This window comes from Glycine max, chromosome 8, assembly GCF_000004515.6.
Source record: "Glycine max cultivar Williams 82 chromosome 8, Glycine_max_v4.0, whole genome shotgun sequence".
In the NCBI taxonomy this organism is placed as follows: Eukaryota; Viridiplantae; Streptophyta; class Magnoliopsida; order Fabales; family Fabaceae; genus Glycine; species Glycine max.
Genome location: NC_038244.2, coordinates 4974908 through 4999897, shown reverse-complemented (window position 1 = coordinate 4999897; position 24990 = coordinate 4974908). Strand labels below are relative to the sequence as shown.

The 24990-nt window shown below is 32.7% G+C and overlaps 3 protein-coding genes and 1 pseudogene across 11 annotated transcripts in view; 2 read left to right on the top strand and 2 right to left on the bottom strand.

The window, feature by feature from the left end:
• LOC100778583 (uncharacterized) overlaps positions 1–3813 on the top strand; it is a 4095-nt gene extending 282 nt beyond the window's left edge. The window contains exons 1-9 of one of the 9 annotated variants that reach the window (XM_041017980.1): positions 1–112; positions 318–419; positions 514–673; positions 767–946; positions 1552–1686; positions 2043–2125; positions 3007–3100; positions 3198–3273; positions 3384–3813. The exon at positions 1–112 is cut by the window's left edge and continues 282 nt beyond it. In XM_041017980.1, the coding sequence (XP_040873914.1) occupies positions 1–112; positions 318–419; positions 514–673; positions 767–946; positions 1552–1686; positions 2043–2125; positions 3007–3100; positions 3198–3273; positions 3384–3412 (971 nt within the window). In that variant the 3' untranslated portion in view covers positions 3413–3813. Of the gene's footprint in view, positions 113–317; positions 420–513; positions 674–766; positions 947–1551; positions 1687–2042; positions 2131–2196; positions 3101–3197 lie in introns of those variants that run through there. The other 8 variants (XM_041017981.1, XR_005892527.1, XR_005892526.1 and 5 more) reach the window with 8 other exon arrangements.
• Positions 3814–5054: 1241 nt separating this feature from the next.
• On the bottom strand, positions 5055–9224 carry LOC100778049 (oligopeptide transporter 4-like; annotated as a pseudogene).
• A 2387-nt stretch (positions 9225–11611) lies between these two features.
• Positions 11612–15128, top strand: LOC100811003 (heat shock 70 kDa protein, mitochondrial). Its single transcript, XM_003530961.5, has 6 exons — positions 11612–11809; positions 12436–12500; positions 12615–12693; positions 12771–13337; positions 13430–14050; positions 14315–15128. The coding sequence occupies exons 1-6, from the start codon at positions 11732–11734 to the stop codon at positions 14936–14938; spliced, it is 2034 nt and encodes a 677-aa protein (XP_003531009.1). The 5' UTR covers positions 11612–11731; the 3' UTR covers positions 14939–15128.
• A 7859-nt stretch (positions 15129–22987) lies between these two features.
• On the bottom strand, positions 22988–24749 carry LOC100810467 (uncharacterized). The gene has a single exon (XM_003530960.5). It carries the CDS (start codon positions 24490–24492, stop codon positions 23062–23064), a length of 1431 nt encoding a protein of 476 aa, XP_003531008.1. The 5' UTR covers positions 24493–24749; the 3' UTR covers positions 22988–23061.
• Between the last annotated feature and the right edge of the window lie 241 nt (positions 24750–24990).

The window sequence follows — 24990 nt, the reverse complement described above, 5'->3', positions numbered from 1 at the left end:
ACCCTTCCTTTTCTGGAGCATTCTCTGCTCTCTTTGCTCACCTCTTCTACACTCACCACAATCTCCCTTCCCTCATATTACCCTTCTCTTCGGTTCCCCTTCTCGCTCTCAGGTTCATTTCTCACACCCTTCTTCTTCTATTCAATAAATTTCCTATCTTTCATTAATGGGGTTCTGTGTTTCTTGTCGTTGAGCATTTGAAGTTCTAATTTCTGTGCTTTACCGACTTTTAAGTTTGAAAACTTGAAATGGGGTGTTCTCGAAAGTCGTGGTTTTTTTAATGATACCTTCATGAAGTTACATATTTGTGACAACAGGGTTGAAGATTTGTGCTTTGAAGGCCTGGAGACGTGTTATCTACTTGACTTTATTCCTCCGAAGGAATTCCTTTTCGACCTTTCTCGTAAATCAAAATGCAAGTAGGTTAATAAATACTAATGTCCTGTTATTGTATAATTTGTCGTGTGGTTTGGTTTTGTTTGCATATTAAATTGGTTGCTTTTATCTATCTAGGATTGTTGGGTTTGATCATCGGAAATCGGTACTTGGACATATTCCCCCTGCCAATGATTGCCCTGAGAATATTATGATTAATGTAAATCTTGAGAAGAGTAGCTCCAGTGTTGTTTATGAGTACTTTGCCGGCAAATGTGAGGATGCTAATATTTCTAATGTAAGTAAGAATATAAATTCTTTTATGTGCTTTAATTCTGCAGTATCTCATACAGCAATGACTGAAATTGAAATATGCCTGAATTTCATTAAGGGTGAGGCTCCATGTTTGGTGGACTCAAAAGACAAAGGCCGAGTGGAGTTGATGCTTAAGTACATTGAGGATGGAGATCTTCGCCGATGGAGCTTGCCTGGCATTAGGGCCTTTAATATTGGACTGAGTGAATGGCGGTCAAGGTTTAACTGCATTTCTAATCCATACATGTACAAGCAGGCATGACTGGTTGATCATCTTTTAAGATTGTCTTAAAGTGTTCTCTTCTTATTGTTGTTGTTGAGCAAAAATTTAGAATTTTACTTTAATTCATATAAAAAAAATGGATTAAGAAACAAATTTATGAACGCATAGCATTTTTTTATTTCTAAGAAGTATATAGACCATGTCAAATAGCTCGGGCAGGCTAACTGAAGAAACTCTTCAGTTTAATTAAAATGAATCTGTTTCAATAGAAACTATAGAACTATTATTCTGTAAGATAGAGATTGTAGACATGCCTTACCATTTTTTTCCTGTCAGTTTTGTCAATTATTTATTCCCTGCTTGGGAAGGGAAAAATACATTTTGATAAGTTAATTGGTTGTTTGAAGTGAGCATGACTTGTACAAATTCAGAATTTTGCATTCTATTTACACTGCCATAGTGTCATATACTAATATTACAAGTCTTCATGCCATAGCACCATCTACTGTGTTGCTTCCTTGCTTTTATATGCCTTGCTGTGTAATATTCCAATTCTTAGTGTAAGTTATTGTCAATTTCTCTCTAGTTATCATGTCTTTGCTGAATTTGTTCTGTTCTTTGAAAAATCTTCATGGCAGTTGCTGAAATTAAGTGCTGAAGATTTAATTACTAAAGGAAATTCATGTGTGTCATCTCGCCAGAATGCTGCAAGCAAATTGCTGGAAAAGGCTTTCAGGGTTCGACTGGGTAGAGGATTTTATGGAGAGTGCCTGGTAATATTTACAATCATCTTACTTCTATTGTTATTAATATGCCTTAATTTTTCTCTCTTTTAATTTGTGTTGTTTTAAAACTAATCAATTATGAATGAAATTCAAATTTGTGCCATGAACTTTGTCTCCTGCTTTTTTAATGTTCAATGTATAACTAATTCTTGCCAGTTTTATTGATATAATGGCATCATGCGATGTTGTGCCACCCACAATTTTGTCTCCTGCTTTTTTAATGTTCAATGTATAACTAATTCTTGCCAGTTTTATTGATATAATGGCATCTTGCGATGTTGTGCCACCCACAATTTTGTGATTGAGATTTATAATCATGTTTTGTTGCCATGATTGCTCTGTAGGGAGTTCGGGCAGATGGGAACTCCAACTTAAGTGATGAAATCGGCAAGCTTCTTAGTGTAAAAAGTGCTGCTACTGGTCTTAGGTGAGGTAATTTATTGAAAAGAAAGGTTTATCAAATCTAAGTTTAATATGATATTATTATCTTGTTAGCAGAATGATGTTCCCCAGTGGTTGTCTGAGACAAAGAAATATTTAATTTAAAGCTTGGCTCAACTCTATTGAATGTTTTTGGTGAGTATGGTGATTCTAAAAATAATTACATTTGGAAGTTCTTGACAGAAGAACAAAAGCAACAATTGGTAATGACAGCAATTTCAAACTTGGCATGGAAATAATATTGTCAATAGCTCCACTGTGGCATTAGCATAGATGCTGAACTAATGTTTAAGCAAATTCTTCAAAAAAATATTAGTTTCTTCTCATAACTAGACACTGAATTAAAATAACCTAAAATAGTGACCTCATGAGTTCCAGTGTCTCTATGGTATTTTGCCACTTAAATGTGTTATGCATTTGATGTTCTCCAATACTGAGTCCTTTTTCCATGGAACTTGAGGCAGGATCTTGGCTCGTTGCTTGATGAGGAAGAATGCAGATGCATAGCACTAATCACATGTTAGTTATGCCATCATATAATATCAACATGAAATTTTATATATATACACATACAAGAGACTTTATTATCTTGAAGAAAAGCATTCGGTGCTTGATTATTGCTTGGACTAGATATGTTGATTCTTCGTCTGATTGTAGCTGTCAGAGAGTCCAGAATTATGTCTTGACTTGAGTATCCTTGTTTGATGAAGGTTCTTAGGGGTTAAGTGAAGAATCTAAAAAATGTACTTATATCAGATTATTTTATAACCATGATATCCTGCCACGACCTTTTGTGGGGTTTTTAATTGTATCAAAGAATTATTGAATTATATAATCTGATGGATTAGATTTATTCACCAATGACAGGCCAATAGGGGCTGTGATATTCATGCAACGGAATAATCTCAAAATGTGCTTGCGTAGCACTGATAGTTCCACTGATACCTCTGAAGTTGCAAAGGTGTGCCTTGCTTGTTTTACACATGGATACATCTTTGTCTTACCTTCTGATTGTTTAACATTTAATTTGATGAGTTTTCTGTTCTGGGAACATGTAGGCTTATGGAGGAGGTGGTTCCCCAAGTTCTAGCTCCTTCATAATAAGGTTGGATGAATATAACCAATGGATTTCAGGTAATTTCATCACGATGATTTCTGGGTTTGAGTATCTAATTTTAACATTGATGGCAATGTATACAAGCTTTCTTTCCTGAAATTACTTGCAAAGCTGATCATTTGATTAGAGGGGATCTATTCAGGAAGAGACAGATGAGGTGATGACACTTGCATTTCCCAAATGATATCCAAGGTGATGGCAGTGTTATCATAACAGATCCATAGACTGTGCTGATGTTGATGCAGCACATGATGAGACTAGGAAAAATAAGGTGAAGCCTGAGCAACATGGAAGCATTGATCTTGGGAGTAAACACGCCACTGTTGGAGTTGACTTTAAGGACATAAGTTGAAGATGATATTCAAGTTTAGCCAATTAAAAAGAAAAATTCATGAAAATTAAATTCTGGTGAGTTTCTGGCAATGTTTCTTCAACCACCAGTTGGCAACTTTACAGCTTTTAGCTGCAGTTTCTGATTACTATTGCAATTTTTATCCTTTTCAGCCTAAATCTATGATTAAAAATATTTATGAAGCATTAATAAATAAGTTCAGTAACTTTTGCTTTCTTCTCTTCTTTTCCTTGCATCCGCCGCACTATTTTGTTTGCAAAGCGTGGGTTTTTTACCAGCTCCATCGTATCAAATAACTCATAAAAATAAAATGTGGTAAATTAGCATGATCTCCCTATCTAAAAAAATTAGTCATTAATTTTTTATTTACTTTATATTAGTATCAGATTTTAACATTTTTTTATGACTTTGATATGGCAAAAATGCTATTTCATATGTATTATATTTGCACAAGTTTGAACGAATAATTACGTCGATTCTTTTTTTAAATAAATACTAATTAAAAAAAAATCAAAAGCATCAAATAAACCCTTCAAATAAATAACTGCCGTTCAAATATCACGAAAACATACTAATAAACATTTTCCAATTGCTGATTGAAAAACATAACACTATTTCCTGGGAAAATAAAATATATACGCATTCATAAAAGAAGCCGTTGTAATGAAAAAAAAAAAAAAAAAACCATTTAAAGTAGTCATCAATATACAGGGCAACCATCTACCACTATTCCCTTAGCTGTTGGGCAAGTTGCAAGATGGCCAAGTCCGATGAACCTATAAATTTTATATTATTAGTACGATGATATAATAATTATGTTATATAATAATTAATATTGTTATATATAACATTAAAATTTTTAATGTATATTTAATACACATAAATTTACATAATAAAATTTATGATAATTAATTTTGATTTAATAATTAATTTATTTACATATATAAATTGTAAATAAAAATCATAAGTTTAATAAAAATTTATATATGTAAAAAAAATACATTATTAACATAAATCTACTAATTTATTTTTTTATCTTATTATAATTAATTTTAATCTAATAATGTATTTTTTACATATATAAATTTGAAATAAAAATCATAGGTTTCATAAAAATTTATATATGTAAAAAAATTAATTATTAGATCAAAATTAATTATCATAAAATTTATTATTTAAATTTACATGTATATTAAATATATATTAAAAAATTTAGTGTTATATATAATGATATTAATTATTTTAAAACATAATTAGTTTATTAGTTTAGTTGGTTAGAACATTATATTGATAATATGAAAGTTGCATGTTCAATTCTTGTTTGGATCATTAATTTTAAATTAATTCATAAAATATATTTTTGAATTTTTAAAAAATATATATATTTTGAATTGACAATCCTTATGAATTTGATGGAAAGACAAAAATGGAATTGGGCATGTTGTACTGAGTGTACTAATCATTTGGTAGGTGCGCAAAGAAAAAAACCCTTTTGAGACTTGTGTTTTCCAGGCATAAAAGCAACCCCTGCATCAAGTGCTGCCGATAGAACATAGTTGTATCTCTGCCACCACTTCTTGCTGTAGCGAAAGATAAAGAAGTTGAAAATTGTTCCAATTATAATCCAGGCATTGTAGTTCAGTGGTGTTGCTGGTGGCATCATTCCAGTTGCCCCCTGAAGGACCGGAAGATTGATCAAGGGAATCCATGACTGCTTGGGGAATGTCTTGTGCAATATCCAAACTAGTGTTGGCCCTATTGATGACTGATGCGTCCAAGAAAACACGGTCACTTGGACATGTCCAGTGACTTCCTTCTATGCCACACCAATGTTGATGGTTCCAGCAAGCATTGTACCGATGAACTACACAAACACATGGAGTGAATTAGATACTATAGAAGAAATGTAATATGAGTATAGTGCAATCTATTTGTGTGTGACACAAAGGTTAGGCATAGAAGGGGGTGAGGTGAGTAGAAGTAAACATGATGAATATACCTGAACTAAAAACATTGACCTAGGAGGGATCTTCATGTAGTGACCAAGCTTCAAATCACCAAGGTTTTGAAGCATACATTTGCTATTGATCTTCCGGGGTAGATGATACCAAAGAGATACTCAGTAATAATATTTAGTCCTGGTATCAGTAGGCAGAGCATAAGATTAAACAGGTTATAACTTGAAAATTTAAGGTCCTGCCCCTATGAAGAGAGTACTTACTTTGTTACTTAAAACTATTAGTTGACTGTCCAGCTAAAAATGTTACCATACATGATACAAACTTCATGGTTCTACCTAAGGTTAAACTATCCTTAGATTCGCAATTAGCCATCGAAAAATTATTTTAAGTTATGTATTCATATGCTATGATCTACAAATTTGGTTAAATTGTCCACGCCATGTCACAAGAAGGAGACGGCAAATGTTTCTTTGAACACCAATTTGGAACAACAATAAGTTGTCTCTTTGATTTTTGGTGTATTTTCTAAATGTGTGTGTATACAAAACAAAACAAAAAATGCCAACTTTTTATCTTCAAATAATGGGACTGAAAGGAGATTATTGCCTTTTACATGTAGTGAACATTGTAGGGGAGCAAAAGTTGCAAGATTTTAACCTGGTTTGTGGTGGCAGTTATGATGCTAATTGGGAGAGTAAATATGAACGCCAAGGCTGCAGCAACGACAAGTCCCCACCCCGGCTTCTGAACCTAGTTATTTAGAAAGATGCATAGCACGAGAGAAACCACAAGCGTCACGACCAGCATCACATAAAACCACCATGTAGGTATGTCTTTGTATTTTTTCATCAGTTTTGTGTGGATATCTTCTTTGCCCTTTGCTGAAGCACGATACCGCTCTACAACCTCCCCGCATGTTTAAGCTGCTGATAGTTCTATGAAAATTTAAGCTGCAAAGCAAAGAAGCCAGGCTCCCTTTGTTTCCTAAATGTTTCATGTGCATATTCAGCCGCATTAAGGCATACACATCTTCCTAAGATTTGCCATAAGAAAACTTCTAATACTAGCTCATAAGAAAATTGTTCAAAAAACATCAGCTGTTCAATATGTTCTCTCTTTTCAACACAAACTTAAATCATATATCATGAATTTTCTCTGAATGATATTGGCATTCAACGCATTGGATGTCAGATAACCATTTTGTACATCATGCAACTGCAAAGTATCTCTAAATCCTACAAAATAATGTGGAACTCATAAAATTATAAAAGACTTGCATTTGCATTGTCTTGTGGATGGAGCACCGGTGTAAGTACCACAAATACCTAGAGCATGTAAGATCTAATACTCGTGGATGATAATAACTTCCACTCTAGGGGAAAGTTACCATGTGAAAGAAACTCACACTTGAGGGGGGGAAATTATTAGAATACAAGTGTGAGATAAAGTCCCACATCGAATAGAAGTAAAAAAGTTGAGCAGCATGATTTTGGGTTAAAATATGGTGTCAAATTTTCTTATGTGATTGATCATGACTCATTGGTGTAAATCTTTCCGGTGGTGTTTACACCCTGATAATTTTCTTGTGCAAAGACATTGACAATAGCAAAGAAGGGTGAGATAAGAGGGCTGAACAAGATGCCTGCAAAAATCTGCGCTCATCTTTCTCCTGCAAAGCTTTGCATATCAAGTTATCAACAAGGTTAATTTGTATGTAAGTAAATATATATAAACTTGAGAAGGCCACCACAACAACATTTTTTCCTTTTTGGCTACATCTGGCATGAGATGCATACTTAAATGACTGTGATAAGGAAATGAAAACATTGTTGTTATCAGAGTTTTGAGAGGTGATATGTGACACCAACTTGGTGTGGTGAATGGTGATAGGAAATCATGGTATTAGATTGGCATTGACCGAATAAGATGACATGAATATAGCAATACAGTATTTTTAGGAGATGAGTATGAGAATTAACTCTAACTGATCAATGATCCTAATAAATTGAAGCTGGTTGCTTAGCCAGCCTAACCACTTTGCTTATTTTTGTTACAAATATATATGACTCCTACTGAAAATTCTAAGGCTATTGCGCATTTTCTATCCGCTGTGATGCCAGAAATCATGTGAAATGAGACAGCAAAGAGACAATGCTATAGATTGCCACAACCATATTATGAGAAAAGGTGATGGGAGGCAATGATGGTGCATGCCACATTTCTCCTTTATATGGATTATTCCCAAACCCTCTAATTAAAATATAATAATTTAACAAGAAAAAATTGAAAATGACAACTGAGAAGAAATTGTTGTCTGCTACAACCCAATAAAGTTGTCTTTTAAGCTGAAGCACTTTGTTTCAATAAAGTTCCGCTTTTAATATTATACTATTTATTTTAAATTTTAATGAATTTTTTATCTCTTAAAAAGTTATATCAGTTTAAAACTAACTACAATAGTTTAAATTATTATTAGTTAAATTTTTTTTTTCTAAAAATAAAAAAAGTATAAAAATCATATAAACATGTTTTTCTATGTCATTTTACATTTGTTAACTAATTAATTATATGTACACCAAAAATAACTAATTGATTAATAACTAATTTTATGAAGCACTTCCAATTCAATAAATTTAGTTTAATATCTTTTAACTTTATATTTAAAATTAATTTTTTTAACCTTAAGCTTAAGCTTTATCAAGCATAACCTTATTGGGTTTTAACAAATTATAAATAAGTTTTAGTGCTTTATCACTAAACAGATCATAACTTTAATTTATAAGCAGAAAACAGCTTATAAAAAAATAACAACAAAACCTGTCTTGTGTGGGGAAAAAAATGCATACTTTTACCTTTAAAATTAAAAATAATTTAACGATGATGCATTAACATTTTATATTATTATTTAATTAATCATAAAAAGATAATATTTGATTGAATGATACTGAAAAATTATTTTACACTTGCATTGTCTTTTTTCTCAAATTAAAATACATCTACAGTGGCATGAATGAAAAGTATAGAACAGAAGAGCAAACAGGTAAAGCACATGCAAACAGGAAAAATAATATGAAAAATGTTGGGCACTACGTGAGTGAGAAGAAACCTATAAATAAGCCTTAAGTTAAATTCTCTCGTGTCTGTAAATCTTTTTGGTGTTTATTGTACTCGAATTCCCCGTGATGATGAGAAGCCATGAAGCAACCAACGATATCTTCATTCCATACAACGCCTTGACAATGGTAACAATCCCCACCGCGTAGGACGAGGCGGACCCAAAGCTTTAGCAAATATGGTAATTATAATGAGAACATGTTCCTTCATGTTGAAGGAGAATCGCTTCATCCGGAACCCGGGGATCCCGAACGTGGCCGAGGGGGAGCATGGCCACCTGCACGGTGATCTGAGTGATGAAGAGAGGCTCCGTTCGGTAGGCGAAGAACTGGTTGAGGAAGGACAGGAGGGAGCACGAGAGCAGCCCCGGGAACCACATCCGGAAGGTCCATACCGGCTGGGTCGGGTCGTCGGTGTTCTTCACTGTTAGCCCCTCTTCCTCTATTGGAGACTCCTCTTCTTCTTTTTCTCTCTTATTTGCATTTTCTGGGTCTTCACTCTTCACTTCCGCCATTTCTCTAGCTACCTGGTTGTTGTTGTTGAGTTTGTTGTGTTGTGTGTTACTATCTTAAGGAAAGAGAAGAAGGAAAATAAGAGTGAAAAGTAGCAGCAAAATGTTAGATATTAGTATCTATTTATTGATGGTTGAAACTGTTATGATTAACCGAAAATGTTGGGGTTGGACTATCCTAGTAACTTCCGAAACATGCACAAACAGATTGGTTGATATTTGGGAGCTAGCTTAGCTATACTAGTAACATATGCTTAAATGAAGGTTATATTACTTTATTATTATTATTATTATTACAAAATTAGAAAATGAAGATGGTTATTGATAAGCAACAACCTGACTTATAGGATTTGCCAAAATTTGGCAGCAGAACCATCGGAACAGGCGAGCTGAACTGATGTTGATTAGTGTGTTTGAATAACATACAAAAATTATTTTTATCTCACGAAATATGGGAATACTAAGAAAAAGTAAAAAAAAAAAGATTTTTCAATTGATTATTCTTTAGCATGAAGTTAATCCATACATATTTAAATATAAGAATAAGAATTAGGCAAATTATATGTATATGAAATTTCTATTTCATACTTGATTAATTTTTTTACCATGTCACCTTACTTTAGGGAGAGTTTAGTATGGGAGAAATTTTTTTTATGTCAAGAGATCACAAGCATCTAGTAGAGAAAAAGGTTTTTTATACCTGAAAATATCATAATCAATATGAAAATAAGACATTATGATTCTTGAGAATCATTAATATGCGTTTGGTTGATTATATATGTTTCTTGGAATTAAAGTTTTTCATATTTGATTATAGTAGAACTTGCATGGATGTATACGATTTTTTTTTTTTTACAAATATACCATTTTGTTAAAATAATTTTATTAAACTCTACTGTAAGGGAGGTCCTGCAACAAAATAAATATAATTGTTAAAGAGATTTTTTGAATTCATAGAAGAAATATTAGGTGGTTAATATAGAAATCATTTAATATTTACAAAATATTGTACAAGATGAAATAATAAATAATTAAATAAACTTAAATATAAAGTAGTTGGAGATTTACGTTTAAAAAAATATAAAATTATTTATAAAAAAAGAAAAATAGAGATTTTTTGCAAATTTCAAAATTAAAAAAAAGGAGATATAATCATGTGGATAAGTTGAATCACTGTTATACATATAACCTTTAATAATATTTTTTTCTAACTCTTAGTAAAAATATTGTTAAATTTTTTTAAAAAATATTTTAAAAATATTATTAAATATGAATAAATATTACTATTATATTTTCATGATATTTTATTAAATATTGTATATATCTCATGTTATGATGTTTATTAAATGCTATTAAAACTTTTTAATAATATTTTTACTATTAGATAAAAAAAATATTACTAAATGTCATAGGTCAAGTAAAGATGTTTAACCATGGAAATAAGCTTTTGGATAAAGAGGAAATCTATGTGAGGATATTTTATACTTAAAAAAGGGTAATGTAGTCTTGCCATATAAATAATTTTTTCCTAACCAGGAAAGTTAGAAATGATTCCGACCTCCCCTGTGGATTTTAAAAAAAAACTAACTAAAAACATTTCTAAAAGATAATATTTTCCAAAATTTTGAATTTTTAAAAATTAATATCAAACAAGGAGAAACTAAATTAAAATTCTCAAAAAATAAAAAACTTTTACCTTATTAAATGCGGCCTCGTAATAAAGTAATATCTCTCACGTCTGAACAACTACATGTTATTTGGCAGCCCTTGATAGCAGACTACTCTACCATCAACAAATTTTTGTGTCATGTTTTCCACTTACTGTAACAATATTATTACCAAGGAAACATTCTTTTTCTTATTTCATTAAATCAATTTTTTTATAAATATACTAAAATATAAATCATTATATTAATTTTTATATTATTATTCATTTTTTTACATAAACAATTAAATTAATATATAATTATAATTCAATAATTAGATGATGGATAAAAAACACGTTATATATAAAGTTATTGACGATGTGTTAGTGAGACCTTTTCAATATGATTTGATCTTGTTGAGATATGAAAGTTTTGATTAAGACAAAGTCATTGATATAAAAGTTTTGATAAAGATAAAGATAAGTGGAATGGAAGGAAAGAAGATATAAAAAAAATAAAGAAAGAGAATGAAAAAATAAATAGAAAAAAAAAAGATAAAAATGGTAAGATAATAATAATAATAATATACTTTTATCCAGAGTATTTTTTTTATTCAGAATAATAAATAATAATTCACTTATATATTGGGTATACATTTTTTTGGGTTGTTGTAAAAGAAAAACTTTTGTACGTCTTGAAGAACAGATACTTTCTTTAGAGAAAAGTATACTATACGAATACGAATACGATACCTTCATTTCCACCTCTCACGACCATCACTTCTTTCGTCAGCACAAAACCCTAAACCCTAATTTAAAGCCAAACCCTCCCATTCAGGCATTTCTCCAACGCCCAATTCCAAAGCCCTTGTTTCACTTTTTCCAATCCGATATGGCCGCCGCGACCGCCTTGCTCCGCTCTCTCCGCCGCCGCGACCTTCCCTCGTCTTCTCTCTCCGCCTTTCGTTCGGTACCGTCATCGCCCTCTCTTTCGCATCTCCATTTTCACTCGATTAACCTCACTTCTTATTTTCTGAGATGTTTGCTGAGTTATGTGACGAATATAGCGAATCGCTTTGTGTCTTGTGTTTAGAAACTGTAACTTTTTATTTAAATGATTGATTTTTAAGATCTGAGACGAGGCTCTATGTCCCGTGATTGTGCGACTTTGCTGCGAAGGTGAAATCTTATGTGAAATAAGAAATAAAATTTTAACCCGTCAATAATATTACTAGATCTTAGAATTTAACAGTTTTAGAAAGGTTCTGAGAACCGCACTTTATATAAGATTGAGAGATACTTGTTAACTTTGAATGTTACTGATTATTGGGTCATGTATTGGCTTGAAGTTTTGCTAGATTATCTGCGTTTTCTGTGCTTCTGACTTCATTGTAACTTGTATACAAGTACGAATGCTGTTTTTGATGTACGTAATCTATTTTTTTTTAGAACTGCTCATCTATTCGGGACCTAGTAAGTATATGAACAATTGTTGATATCATGGCATCATTTGTGGAATAATGATTGTTGAACTTGGTTGATCATGTCAGCATTGTTCTGAAGGTAATCTTAATTTTCTTTCACATTGTTGTGCAGTTGACGAGTGGCACAAAGACATCATATGTAGGGAACAAGTGGGCAAGTTTGTCTCGGCCGTTCAGGTGCCATTTGTTGTTCTGTTTTGATAATTGTTACACTTTATATAGAGAGAGATATGGGTAGTGGGTACTTCCAATCTCAGATTTATTCATTGTGAAATTCCATCCTCACTGCAGTTCAAAGCCTGCTGGTAATGATGTCATTGGAATTGATCTGGGTACTACCAATTCATGTGTTTCTGTTATGGAGGGAAAGGTAAGATTTCCTCTCTCTTAATTTGTTACGAATTTTTCAGTGGTGTCTGTGCTGACTAATATTTATTACATTTTCAGAATCCCAAAGTTATTGAGAATTCTGAAGGAGCTCGAACAACACCATCAGTGGTTGCCTTCAACCAGAAAGCGGAGCTTCTTGTTGGTACACCAGCCAAGCGTCAGGCTGTGACAAACCCAACAAACACTCTTTTTGGAACCAAGCGTTTGATAGGTAGGCGTTTTGATGATTCTCAAACTCAGAAGGAGATGAAAATGGTTCCATACAAGATTGTTAAGGCTCCCAATGGAGATGCTTGGGTTGAAGCCAATGGGCAGCAGTATTCTCCCAGCCAAGTTGGTGCTTTTGTTCTCACCAAGATGAAGGAAACTGCTGAGTCATATCTTGGAAAGTCAGTTTCAAAAGCTGTAATTACTGTACCAGCTTACTTCAATGATGCTCAGAGACAGGCAACAAAAGATGCCGGTAGAATTGCTGGTCTTGATGTTCAAAGAATCATCAATGAGCCCACTGCTGCTGCACTTTCATATGGGATGAACAACAAGGAGGGTCTCATTGCAGTTTTTGATCTTGGAGGTGGAACATTTGATGTGTCCATCTTAGAGATTTCTAATGGTGTTTTTGAGGTATTAACACTTGGTTATTCTATGCCTATATTTCACAACCTGTCATTAGAAATAACGTTGGAAATTGTTACTGATAACTATTTTGTGTCCAGGTGAAAGCCACAAATGGTGACACGTTCTTGGGAGGAGAGGATTTTGATAATGCTTTATTGGATTTTCTAGTGAATGAATTCAAAAGAACTGAGAATATTGATCTTTCAAAGGATAAACTTGCATTGCAGAGGCTTCGAGAAGCTGCTGAGAAAGCAAAAATAGAACTGTCTTCAACATCTCAAACAGAAATCAATCTTCCTTTCATCACTGCTGATGCATCTGGTGCAAAGCATCTGAATATCACATTGACTAGATCTAAGTTTGAGGCTTTGGTAAACCACTTGATTGAAAGGACAAAGGCACCGTGTAAGAGCTGTTTGAAGGATGCTAATGTATCCATCAAGGAAGTTGATGAGGTTCTTCTTGTTGGAGGGATGACCCGGGTGCCTAAAGTCCAGGAGGTGGTTTCAGCGATCTTTGGAAAGAGTCCTAGCAAAGGAGTAAATCCTGATGAGGCAGTTGCCATGGGAGCAGCTATTCAGGGTGGTATCCTACGTGGAGATGTTAAAGAGCTACTACTCCTAGATGTCACTCCACTTTCTCTGGGTATTGAGACTTTGGGTGGTATCTTTACCAGGTTGATTAACCGCAACACCACAATTCCTACTAAAAAGAGTCAGGTAATCTTTAAATATTGACTGATCATCGTTTTGCACTTTCCAGGTTATGGGGTCAGTCTTTCATAAGTGATGTAACATTCAAATCATAAAATTATATGCTTAAATCTTAATTGAAAATGGGTTCAAGGGATAAAAAAAATGTGCATAAATCCCCCCCTCCCCCCTAAGTAGATTAGTAATTTTAGATGTTTAATATATATAATTTTGGTAAATCTATTCTTCTCGATTTGGTAGAGTCTAATTCTAACTTGTGATATCATTCAGGTGTTTTCAACAGCAGCTGACAATCAGACTCAGGTTGGTATCAAGGTGCTACAAGGTGAGAGGGAGATGGCTGTAGACAACAAATCGCTTGGAGAATTTGAGCTTGTTGGCATTCCTCCTGCCCCAAGAGGCATGCCTCAGATTGAAGTCACATTTGATATAGATGCCAATGGGATTGTTACTGTCTCTGCCAAAGACAAGTCCACTGGGAAAGAACAACAAATCACCATCCGTTCATCTGGAGGACTCTCAGAAGATGAGATTGATAAGATGGTCAAAGAAGCAGAGTTGCATGCTCAGAAAGACCAAGAAAGAAAGGCTCTCATTGACATCAGAAACAGTGCAGATACAACCATCTACAGCATCGAGAAGAGTTTAGGTGAGTACAGAGATAAGATCCCCAGTGAAGTGGCCAAAGAGATTGAAGATGCAGTATCAGATTTGAGAACAGCAATGGCAGGAGACAATGCTGATGAAATTAAGGCAAAGCTTGACGCTGCAAACAAAGCTGTCTCCAAGATTGGAGAGCACATGTCAGGTGGTTCTAGTGGCAGTTCCTCAGCTGGAGGTTCTCAGGGTGGTGAACAGGCTCCCGAGGCAGAGTATGAGGAAGTCAAGAAATGACATTTAGGCGTGGTTTTGTAGCCATTTGTTTCTTATTAATCATCACATAATTGCAAGAATACAAGGTTACTTCTTTTGTATCTAATGTTGAAAACCATTTTTTGCTGGAAGGCTCTTTAATTTGTAGCACTTTTGGAGTCCAAAGTTCCGAACACACGGCTGTCTGAATAACGATTTTGAATTTTTTGCATAAAGTTTGTTCACTACGTTTGGCTCTGACTAGTATTTTGCACTTTGATTGGAGACTCGCATGCACCTGTTCGCACACTCAAAGTATATTCCGGTTTCAGTCACACTTTGCACGTCTTAGTCCTTGTTTTAGTGTAGTGGCACCTACAGCAGACTAGGGAGACTAATGGAAATCTTCTGTTTTAACAAAAATGACAAAGGGATTGCCAGCAGCAATGAGTCGAACTTTTGGTTGATTAGGAACGTAATCGAAATTATGTTCAATAATGGTACCCAAAAATGTTCCCTTAATCCCAAGGAATAATACATGTCCATTTTGCACACCAACATCAGAGACTAAAATGGATTTTTAAAATTTGAGGAATCAAAACCAGATTTACCTGAATTTTTAGGCACTATAAAAACACAATTAAACCTTCAATATATATGCTCTGCCAAAATAAAAATTTTATGTTTAACAATAAGATATTGAGTATGCCAAACATAATATAGAGCATTATGAACAAATGATGTTCATCCGGCATATGAATTTCAGGAACCAAGCTTGCTGTGGGAACCTATGAAATGTTAGCGTATGGTCTTCCTAGGGAGCCTAAGTGTGGAAACCTGTTGTGGTGGTAGGAGAGGGTGCTTTTGGGGGATGAGGAAGGTGGATCCGACATGGGTCTGCCTTAGGAGGCATGAATTATGATGGCAAGCACAAGAAGGATCAAAAGAGTTTCATTCTATGACTTTTCAATGGAGATGATGAGTACTGGGTTGAGAGAGGGGGGGGAGGAATATATTTTATATGTATTTTAAAATGATTATATAAATACTAATCTATTTAAAATATATTTTATATAATATAGTTAACAAAATATATTTAAAAATACACAGAAAATATATACAATTTTTGGTTTAGTTAGTTGATTAAGTATTTTTAATTTATTTACATAAACAAAAATAATATTTTTATTATTATTTAAAATATCTTTTATAAGATCAAATATTTATCAAGGGAACTAGTTATATCATTTCTTTATTAGAAGGAATCAAGTTAAAGCTAATAAATGAAGAATTTTTGTTTTGTTTTATCACTTGTTAATTTTTTATTAGTTGTATCTAAAAATGAGGTGTTAGGTGGATACCTACACAATGCATACACACATATGAACATATTAAAATAATTTAATTTTAAAACATTAATAAATAATTGTGACTTAGAAATCTAGAAAATTAATATAAAATTAATAATTAATATTATTTAAAATTTCTTTAAAAAAATTGGCCTGACACCTCTAAATACTTATACACAGCCCTGATTTCAGAAAATATTAATGCATCAAGTGTTCCAAGAATGAAAGATATATACAGAAATGAGTTTTCATTCTCAAGTTGACAATTTTCAAAGTAAAGTTACGTATAAATTTAAATTCAAGTTATAGATTTAGCAGATGATCTAGAATTTACTATTTCTCTCTCTCTCTCTCTCTATATATATATATATATATATATATAGTTTGGAGGGACATTTTGGGCATGGCTTGAGACAGTGATAAATAGAGAATCCCCACTGGTATGCAACTTGTTTTATCTTTAGAAGCTTCTTGCATTCACTTATAAATGAGTGAGACAAGCTTGGCATGCAGTCCCATGTGAGCACAATGCTCAAGTCTGATTAAAAGACACCTACATGATGAGCTTGGACGGCGCAAGATTAGACTAAGAGTGTCCGACATAATATAAATATGCCATAGAGGCTCCAGACACTCTCCTTTTCTGACTTTACACTCATTTTCTCTTTCTGTTTTTTGAATTTAAATGTCATAATATTTAAAATAATTTTACATTATCATTTAATTATAAATCATTATTAATAATATTTTTAAATAATTATTATAAAATTTAACAAATTTATCATATATTATAAATTTTGATTGAATACGTTATAAAATTATTTTACGTATATAATTATTTTTTTAATTTACTATTTATTTTTAAGCAATTATATCATAATTTATTAGAATTTAATTTTTATGCATTAACAATTTACCAAAAACTTACACCGTTAATTAATTTAAAATTATAGTTAATACTATTTTTAAAGAAATTATTATAAAAATTAATAAACTAATTATATATAACAGTTAGTAAAATCAAATTATATATAACAGTTTGTAATTGTTTGACAATTTACACAATCAATATATACACTATCTATTATCAAATGATTATTCAAAGTAATAACATAAAATGTATTTACACGCTTGAAATAAATGAAATTTGGCTTAAATTATTTTATAACGGAGGATAGAATATTATACCGCAAAATCATAGCCTCGAACATTCATCAAAACTGCCACATTATTTTCAAGAGACAAAATTATCTTTGGACACTAAACCCTTTTGGTTTTGGTCTAGTACAAATAGTGCACTTTTTGTTTTTGTGGAAATATTAAACTTGAAATAATAGGATAAGAACAAAAGTTTCATGGAACGAAGCACATATTATTGAGCCTCTTTCAAAAGTTACACTTCTTTCACAGCTTCGTATGGACCCAAAAAAGGTTTAATAGCCGTAAGCAATTGCTAATTTGCCTTTCCCTTATTTCTAATAAACTCCCTTTTTAATTTCTCATCTCCCCCAAACATCCCTAAAAATACATTCTCCCTAAGTCTTTCACCCAAAGGCTTCACCACCACTGCCCAACACATCGAGCAAGTAGAATTCCCCTGTCAAAATTAAATTGCATAATTAAAAGAAAATTGGTTAATTTGCAGTATGGTGAAACAGCTGCTAGTGTTTTCGTTTTTAATCTTTAAATGAGTTTTAATTTTAATATGGTTAAAATTTATTTTGAAGTGAAATAATTTATATTTAAATGTTTGTATTTTGAAAATAAGTTTGATGTAAAATTTAGTATAAAATTTTCAACTTAATGCAAAAGTTACTTTTTAACACTTGTGGCGGCTTGTGAGCTTTCTCCTTCGGGATGTTCTAGCTTGCAAGAGCTTAACGTTGATGACGGCAACGGATTTGGAAATTCCTAACAGAGCGAAAATGAAAGGTCCTTTTTTGAGATTATATTGGTTGTTAGGTATTTTGGTTTTCATGGCATTGACAATTTTCAACAAATCTGCACAGAAAATTCACGCCATTCAAAACGCTATATGCTTAATATATTAAAGTAATTTTGATGCTTCGTCAGTTAGTAGAAATTTTGGATGATATGGACCACCCTAGCATAATTATTGATTTACTGTTAACACATGTATTTGTTTTGTTTCTTGCTTTTCTTAGAAGGTACTTTTGTCTCATTTTATTTGTGTCAATATTTATCTATTAGGAAGAGTTAAAGGGTTTAAGTGTGATTAATTCGTTTTGACAAATTTCAACACCAGGGAAAGACGATAATTAAGCACGCCTTTATCATCACTATAGGCTACACCCACTTTGATTAATTAGTGGCACCCTATTTCTAACTTTGCAAATTTTAACATGGTTTGTGATTTTGTGTACGAGATATATTTGGTTAGGCAGCTATCAGCTATGTTATGTGGCTTTCATACCCTAAGAAACAGTTTCTGCACTGAAAGCATTATTCTCCTATGCTATATATGCAACGCACCAAGGGGAAGTGTTGAAAAATAAATTTCATATTTTTGGATTAGAAAAGTTAAATGGTATATATGAACATGATTCCAAATTCCCAAGCATTTGTAGACAAATAAATCACTCAAGCTAAAAGTTTATACTCTTGCGCACTCTTATAAATGGCTTCTTGTTGTTGGCCTGGTAAAGAGAATTTTAACATGTGTTGAAGAGATTTTGAGAAACTTTATTTTATTTTCAAAATTGAAAGAAATAATCATCAAGCATATTGCATATTTATGAACTGACACGAAATTATTTCTATTTAACTAATTGTCAAGTCCTACTTTCTTTTGTCTAAAGTCTAAACCAAAAATTGAAACAAGCATGTGAAAAATCTAAACTTAGAATTCCAAGTTCGGAATTTTGAAAAGGTAATATGGGAGGTCAAGAAAAGTCATTGTAAGTTATGCAAATATGGGGCATGTGTAATGGCATTATTCAAAAGATCGAAGTTGCAATTATAAGCATGATATGTGTCCAAATTTCAGAATTTTAACCTTGAAGAGTAATAGTCTATAAATGGTTGTTCCTCGATTAAAAAAACATTTAATCAAAATTCTCTGCATGACAAATCACATTTTCAGAATAATTAATTATTATGTGAGATTCGAATATATAATTCCACGATCAATTTAATTCAATTTCATCTACTTTTTTTTTCCTTTTACTTATCTTCTTTAACTTTATTTTACACTTTCTAATTATTTCATTTCATTCATTATTTGTAATACTTGGTTTGATTTAGCATTTAAAGACTCTTATTTCGTTAGTTTTGATTAAACTTATAAACTAACCTCTACAAAAATCTTATTTAAAAGATTTGATTTTAATTTATAGAAATTCATTTTTTTTGAATTTTATAGAAATTCATTTAGAGTCAACAATATTTTTTTATTATTGTTCTAAAAAAGTTATTCACCGTTGACACCCGCATAGATTCTAATAAATGTCTTGCAGAATTCAGTAAAGCTAGATTTGGTTAAACGCCACTCCTTTTTGCTCCTTTGCTTTAATGCTCCAAAAACAATTGCTTTGTGTTTTCTACTTTTTATATTAGCCTTTTCCTATTATTCTGTTTACACTGGTGGGAATTGAGTGATGAAACTTATGAGAACTGGGATTTTAGAATAGCAGGATTCAAATATTTGTTCTTCAATTATCCTTAAAAAAATGAACTGTGTATGGTGTGATGTAGATTTTCTTTTTTACTTTTTTTACATGGATTTTTTTTAATTGCTACCCATGTGAATGGTAAAATAAATTTTATTTTAGAATTCTACACTCGTGACGGATAATATGTACAATAAAAAAATTATATTAAAAATTAGCATACGTATTTAAGACAAAGTTCTAGTTTTGATTAGAAAATAACAATAAAAATATTTAAAAACAACACATATAAGTTTTGCACCTGATAGAATACTCAATCCTCCCAATTAACCGCCCACAAGGTTGTGCCCCATCAACCTTGGATGCTAAAAATATGTTCTTTTTAATGATTATGGAAAATATTAATTATTTTTTGAAATGTTCTTTTTACACTTATTTTAATCTCTTTTTTTTTCAAAAAAAATATTTTTACATTATTTACATCTCAAATATTTATTATATATATAGCCTAGTATTTTCTTTTGAAATTATATTTTATACTATTAATGTTTTAAATTTTCTGTTAATAATTATGTTTATCTTCCCTTTTATACATACACACACAAAAATACTTATAATTTGTGATAACATGTAGGTTTATAAATGAAAAATCGCCACTGAGTCGCACCTTCCGGACTCCGGTAGTATTACACAGCCGTAAGATTTTGGTAGAATTCAACTAAATTCGAAGGTCATTGATTAATAAAAATGGAATAAAGTCGTAGATGCTACTCCATTCATGAACAAAATAAGCAAGCCTACTCATTTGCTGAAGAGTTCTAACTAACATTCATTTTTCCTACATCTCAATACACAAAACAAAGATAACACAGAGGAGGGCTAATTCATTAGTATCTTGTACTAGTTCTATAAATAACTTCCTTACATACATGAAATCAAGGAGTAGATTTTGCGGTTCATAAATTAAACCAATTGAGGTGAGATTGTAACAACGAGTGTTTTTTTTTTTTACATAATATATATATATATATATATATATATATATATATATATATATATATATATATATATATATATATATATAATAAGTTATATGAATGTTATAAATATTTTAGTAGGTGTTTAGTTCTTACGAATATATATATTTAAAACAAAAAAGGCAATTGTAAAACTAGACAAGGTGAAGGTAGTTGTGGTTGCAACTTGTAATGAAAAGTGCTTAATTAACTCACAAACGTAGTTATGCATAAGTTAGTGGTCCACTCGTATCTTGCCTTGATAAAAAGTCAAAAAATATAACAAAGACACTTTTCCAAAATAGATTGCGCCGCGCTAGAGTGATTCTTCCGTACATGAGGTGTCCATAAAACATTTAGTTTAATTATTTTTTATTTGGTTAGAGTAAAAATTTGTACACTACAAATATATTATAGATATTCTTTTTTATGAATTTTAAGACAATGATTATAAAATTAATAAATTTATCATCATAATTGATTACTTAAAGTAAATGTTTTTTGGTAAATATATTATAATTAAATTCAAAAAATATTTTGTCATTTGTATTTATAATTAAAGAAAAGGCAGAGAGAAGAATTATAGGTAAACACTCATATTTACTTCGGGAAAATGTCACTTGATAGGAAAACACATAATAAGAAATTTTCTACCTCCATCGGGTAAAAATATAACATGTGAAATTTACAATTATATAAAATATAAACACGTCCTCACCAACAACTTATTATTTATTAGTTTCATTATTTGGACATCAAATGATTGATATTATATCTAATTATTTATATTTACTTACTTTTTTTTTTTATATTTTTCCATACATGTTTCAAAGATATTTTATTAAAGTAAAATGGGAGGGATGTATCTCACTTTAGAGATTTTTCCTAATTTAATAGTTCCATTGGGTATAAGAATTTTTTTGCCATAGCATGTCATCAAGTAGTTGCATGTACCAGGGTGAAGCTGCAATGAAACTTCGAGGAAATTCGGGGGGAGAGTGGAGACTGATCCTTCTTTAATTCAAAGGAAGTAAGTAACAATGGGAAGCGGAAACAATCATGACATTTTTTTTATTATATTATGGGTAAAAAAATATTTATTATATTATCTATTAATTTTTGTTGAAATACTTAATTAATTGGTCTTTTTAGTGAAATTCTTTTATCTTTTCTGTTATACTAATTTATATAAAAATATATTACTAAAAAAACTAATACAATTATTTTCAATTTATTTTATTTTCTTTAATATCATTTAATATAATAAAAATTAATTAAATATATTATAAATTTATATTCTCACCTAATTATAAATTATCATACAACTATTAACTGTTGAATTTTATAATAATTTAACTTTGAATTAATTAATACCGATATTTTATCCAAATTAAAGTCCATAAATAAATGAATGCACACCATAACATTATCCGCAAGCTCAAGAAAAGCTGGCATTATGGAACGGTGGGATCCAAAATTATCTTAATAGGCCATAATAATATCATGCGTGCATTCAATATTTGATTGCTACATTTTTGTTCCCTTGAGTGCCTTCTGGTGCACACACTCAAGTGTTGTTTTGAAGGATGATTGAGTGAGAGGCCAAGACAAAGCTTTCAATTTCCAGATGTAGAGATGCCTTTGCACACTTTCTTCTCTAGTTTCTTTTTCCCTATGCATGCTTAATTAGTGTTTTTATTAACTTATTTGTTGCTAACTCCTATATTAATAAATTTTAATCTCTCGTGAAGGACTACAAATACATAACTTTTGTAATTTTAAAAACACTAAAAATAAATTAAAAGAAATAAGAAGCATTGAAAATCTAACAAAACACATAACAGCATAATGACTAATGAGGATCTCCAACAAACCCAGAACAGCATTATGATGATCTTACGGTCCCTCCACAAATTATTTTTCTACATTTTATCATCTCAATAGAAAAATTGATAAATTCAGATTAATGTATAATCAGAGGAGGGAGAGGGAGGCGAAAACAAAGTTAGAAAATTAATCAGTAGATTGAAGGAAATTTAAACAATAACCATAAATTATAAGCTAACAATATTGGTATTATATATAAACCATGAAAAAAAAAGCAAAACATATTTAGTGTATTATTTATTTCAAAATTAACATAATGACAATCTCAATCACAGCTATTATAATCACACAGAACCTTGGTTAACCTTGTTAACCACCTTACCATCCTGCCCCACCGAAACCCCACCCGGCCTCACATCCTGAGGCGGACCCCCCTGGTACTGCGGCGGCGCGTGCACCACTCCTCCCTGCGCAGTATAGTAAACCTGTCTCCCACTCGCGCTATCATACGCCACCTGCGCATACGCCGCATTATCCGGCAACCCCGCCGGCCTCACCACGCCGCCACTATATCCCTCCGAATACGCCGGCCCCTTAACCATCCCCGCCGTCGAAAACCCCGCTTTCGGCGCAGCCATGCCTCCGTACACCGCCTGCTGTTCACGGTAGCCATCAGAACCCATCCTCTGCACAGCGTAGTATCCCTGCGCCGCCGCCGGAGGTCGCATCACCGGCGAGTGGTGATAGAACGTCCCCGGCGCCGCCATAACATACATCGGCTGGTCACCTCCTCCCGGAGCCGCCGTCGTCACCGTCGTCTGATATCCCTCCCCGGAAAACTGCTTCTCCGACCAGTACGCCGCCGGAGGCGGCACCGCCGCATTCTGCGGCGGAACCTTCTCCTGCACCTTCTGCATGTAATAATCTCCTCCGGCTGCAGCAGCATAACCAGTTGCAAATCCATCCTCACTCCTTCTACGATATTCATTCTCCGCAATCTGCAATCGCTGCATCTCCTGCTGCATCTGTCTCTGAATTTCCATCGAATTCACATTCGGATCCGATCCAACAACCCGATCGGAAACTCTCGATTGATACTCTACCGGCGTCGGAGCGACAGGTTCCGGCACCGGATCGTGGAATTTAACCGCTGCGAAGTTCGGAGGAAGATTTGGAGGAGCAACGGCTTTATCGAGACCGAAGAGATAATCAACATTAGAAGGCGTAACGGGTGGGGTTTTGATCGGATCGGGTTGAGAAGGAACCGGACCCGAATTAAGAGCCTCAACGAAACGGTCGCGTTCGGAGGAGAAAGAGGAATTAGGGTTTGAATTAGAGAGTGTGAAAAGGAAGAGTCTCATTCTAACAGGTTTTAGGTTAGGGCGATAGAGTCTGTCGTATTCGTGCATCATGTGTTCGAGGTCGTCGTCGTTGGTGACGGAGATGAGGGCGTCGAGGTCTTCGCCGGGGAGCTGGTACTTGAAGGTGAGGTCCTGTGGCGGGGAGTCGCAGAGGGCGGAGAGCTTGGAGAGGAAGGCGGAGAACTTAACGGAGCGGTCGACGGCGAGGATCTTGGTGTCGCCGCCGACGTAGGAGAGCTGATTGTCGTGGGTGCGGGGCTGGATCTTGCCGCCGTAGCTGCACATGAACTTGGCCTTGTAGTTTTGGTTCTGCTGCTCGTCCCACGGCGGCGGGTTCTCGAAGTCGATCTCGCGCGAGCGCGGGGAGGACTCGCCGGAGTCAGGGTACGACGCCGGGTACTGATAGTTCTCCATTTTTTTCTGTCAGATATGTGGAAATGAGAAAGAGTGAGGACCCTTCACCTTTTGTGAGTGTGAGGAGGGGTTTATTTTTTATTTTTTATTTTTGGGATTTATTACTTTTTAATTTAATGGTTATTTACAGTTAGTGACGTAGTGTTTAGTAATTTTACTATTTTAGAGTGTTCAATAAATCAAAAAAGATTTTAGATGCTTCCAAAGTGTGTATTAATTCTTGTAAACTTCTTTCAGTACTTGAGATTTTATTTGATTCTTAAGAACTTCAAAATAAAATATTTTTATTGAAATTCATATTAAGAATGAGTTGAAAATCACAAGAGATTTTGTTGATATCATTTTTAAATTAACTATCATACACATTTTTTTATATATAATTATCATACATTTTGATATTTGATATATAAAATTATTTGATCAAATTATAATTTTTTTCCTTTTAATTTCTAATTCATGATTTTTATTTTTTATTATTCTTTCATAATTTTTGTTCCC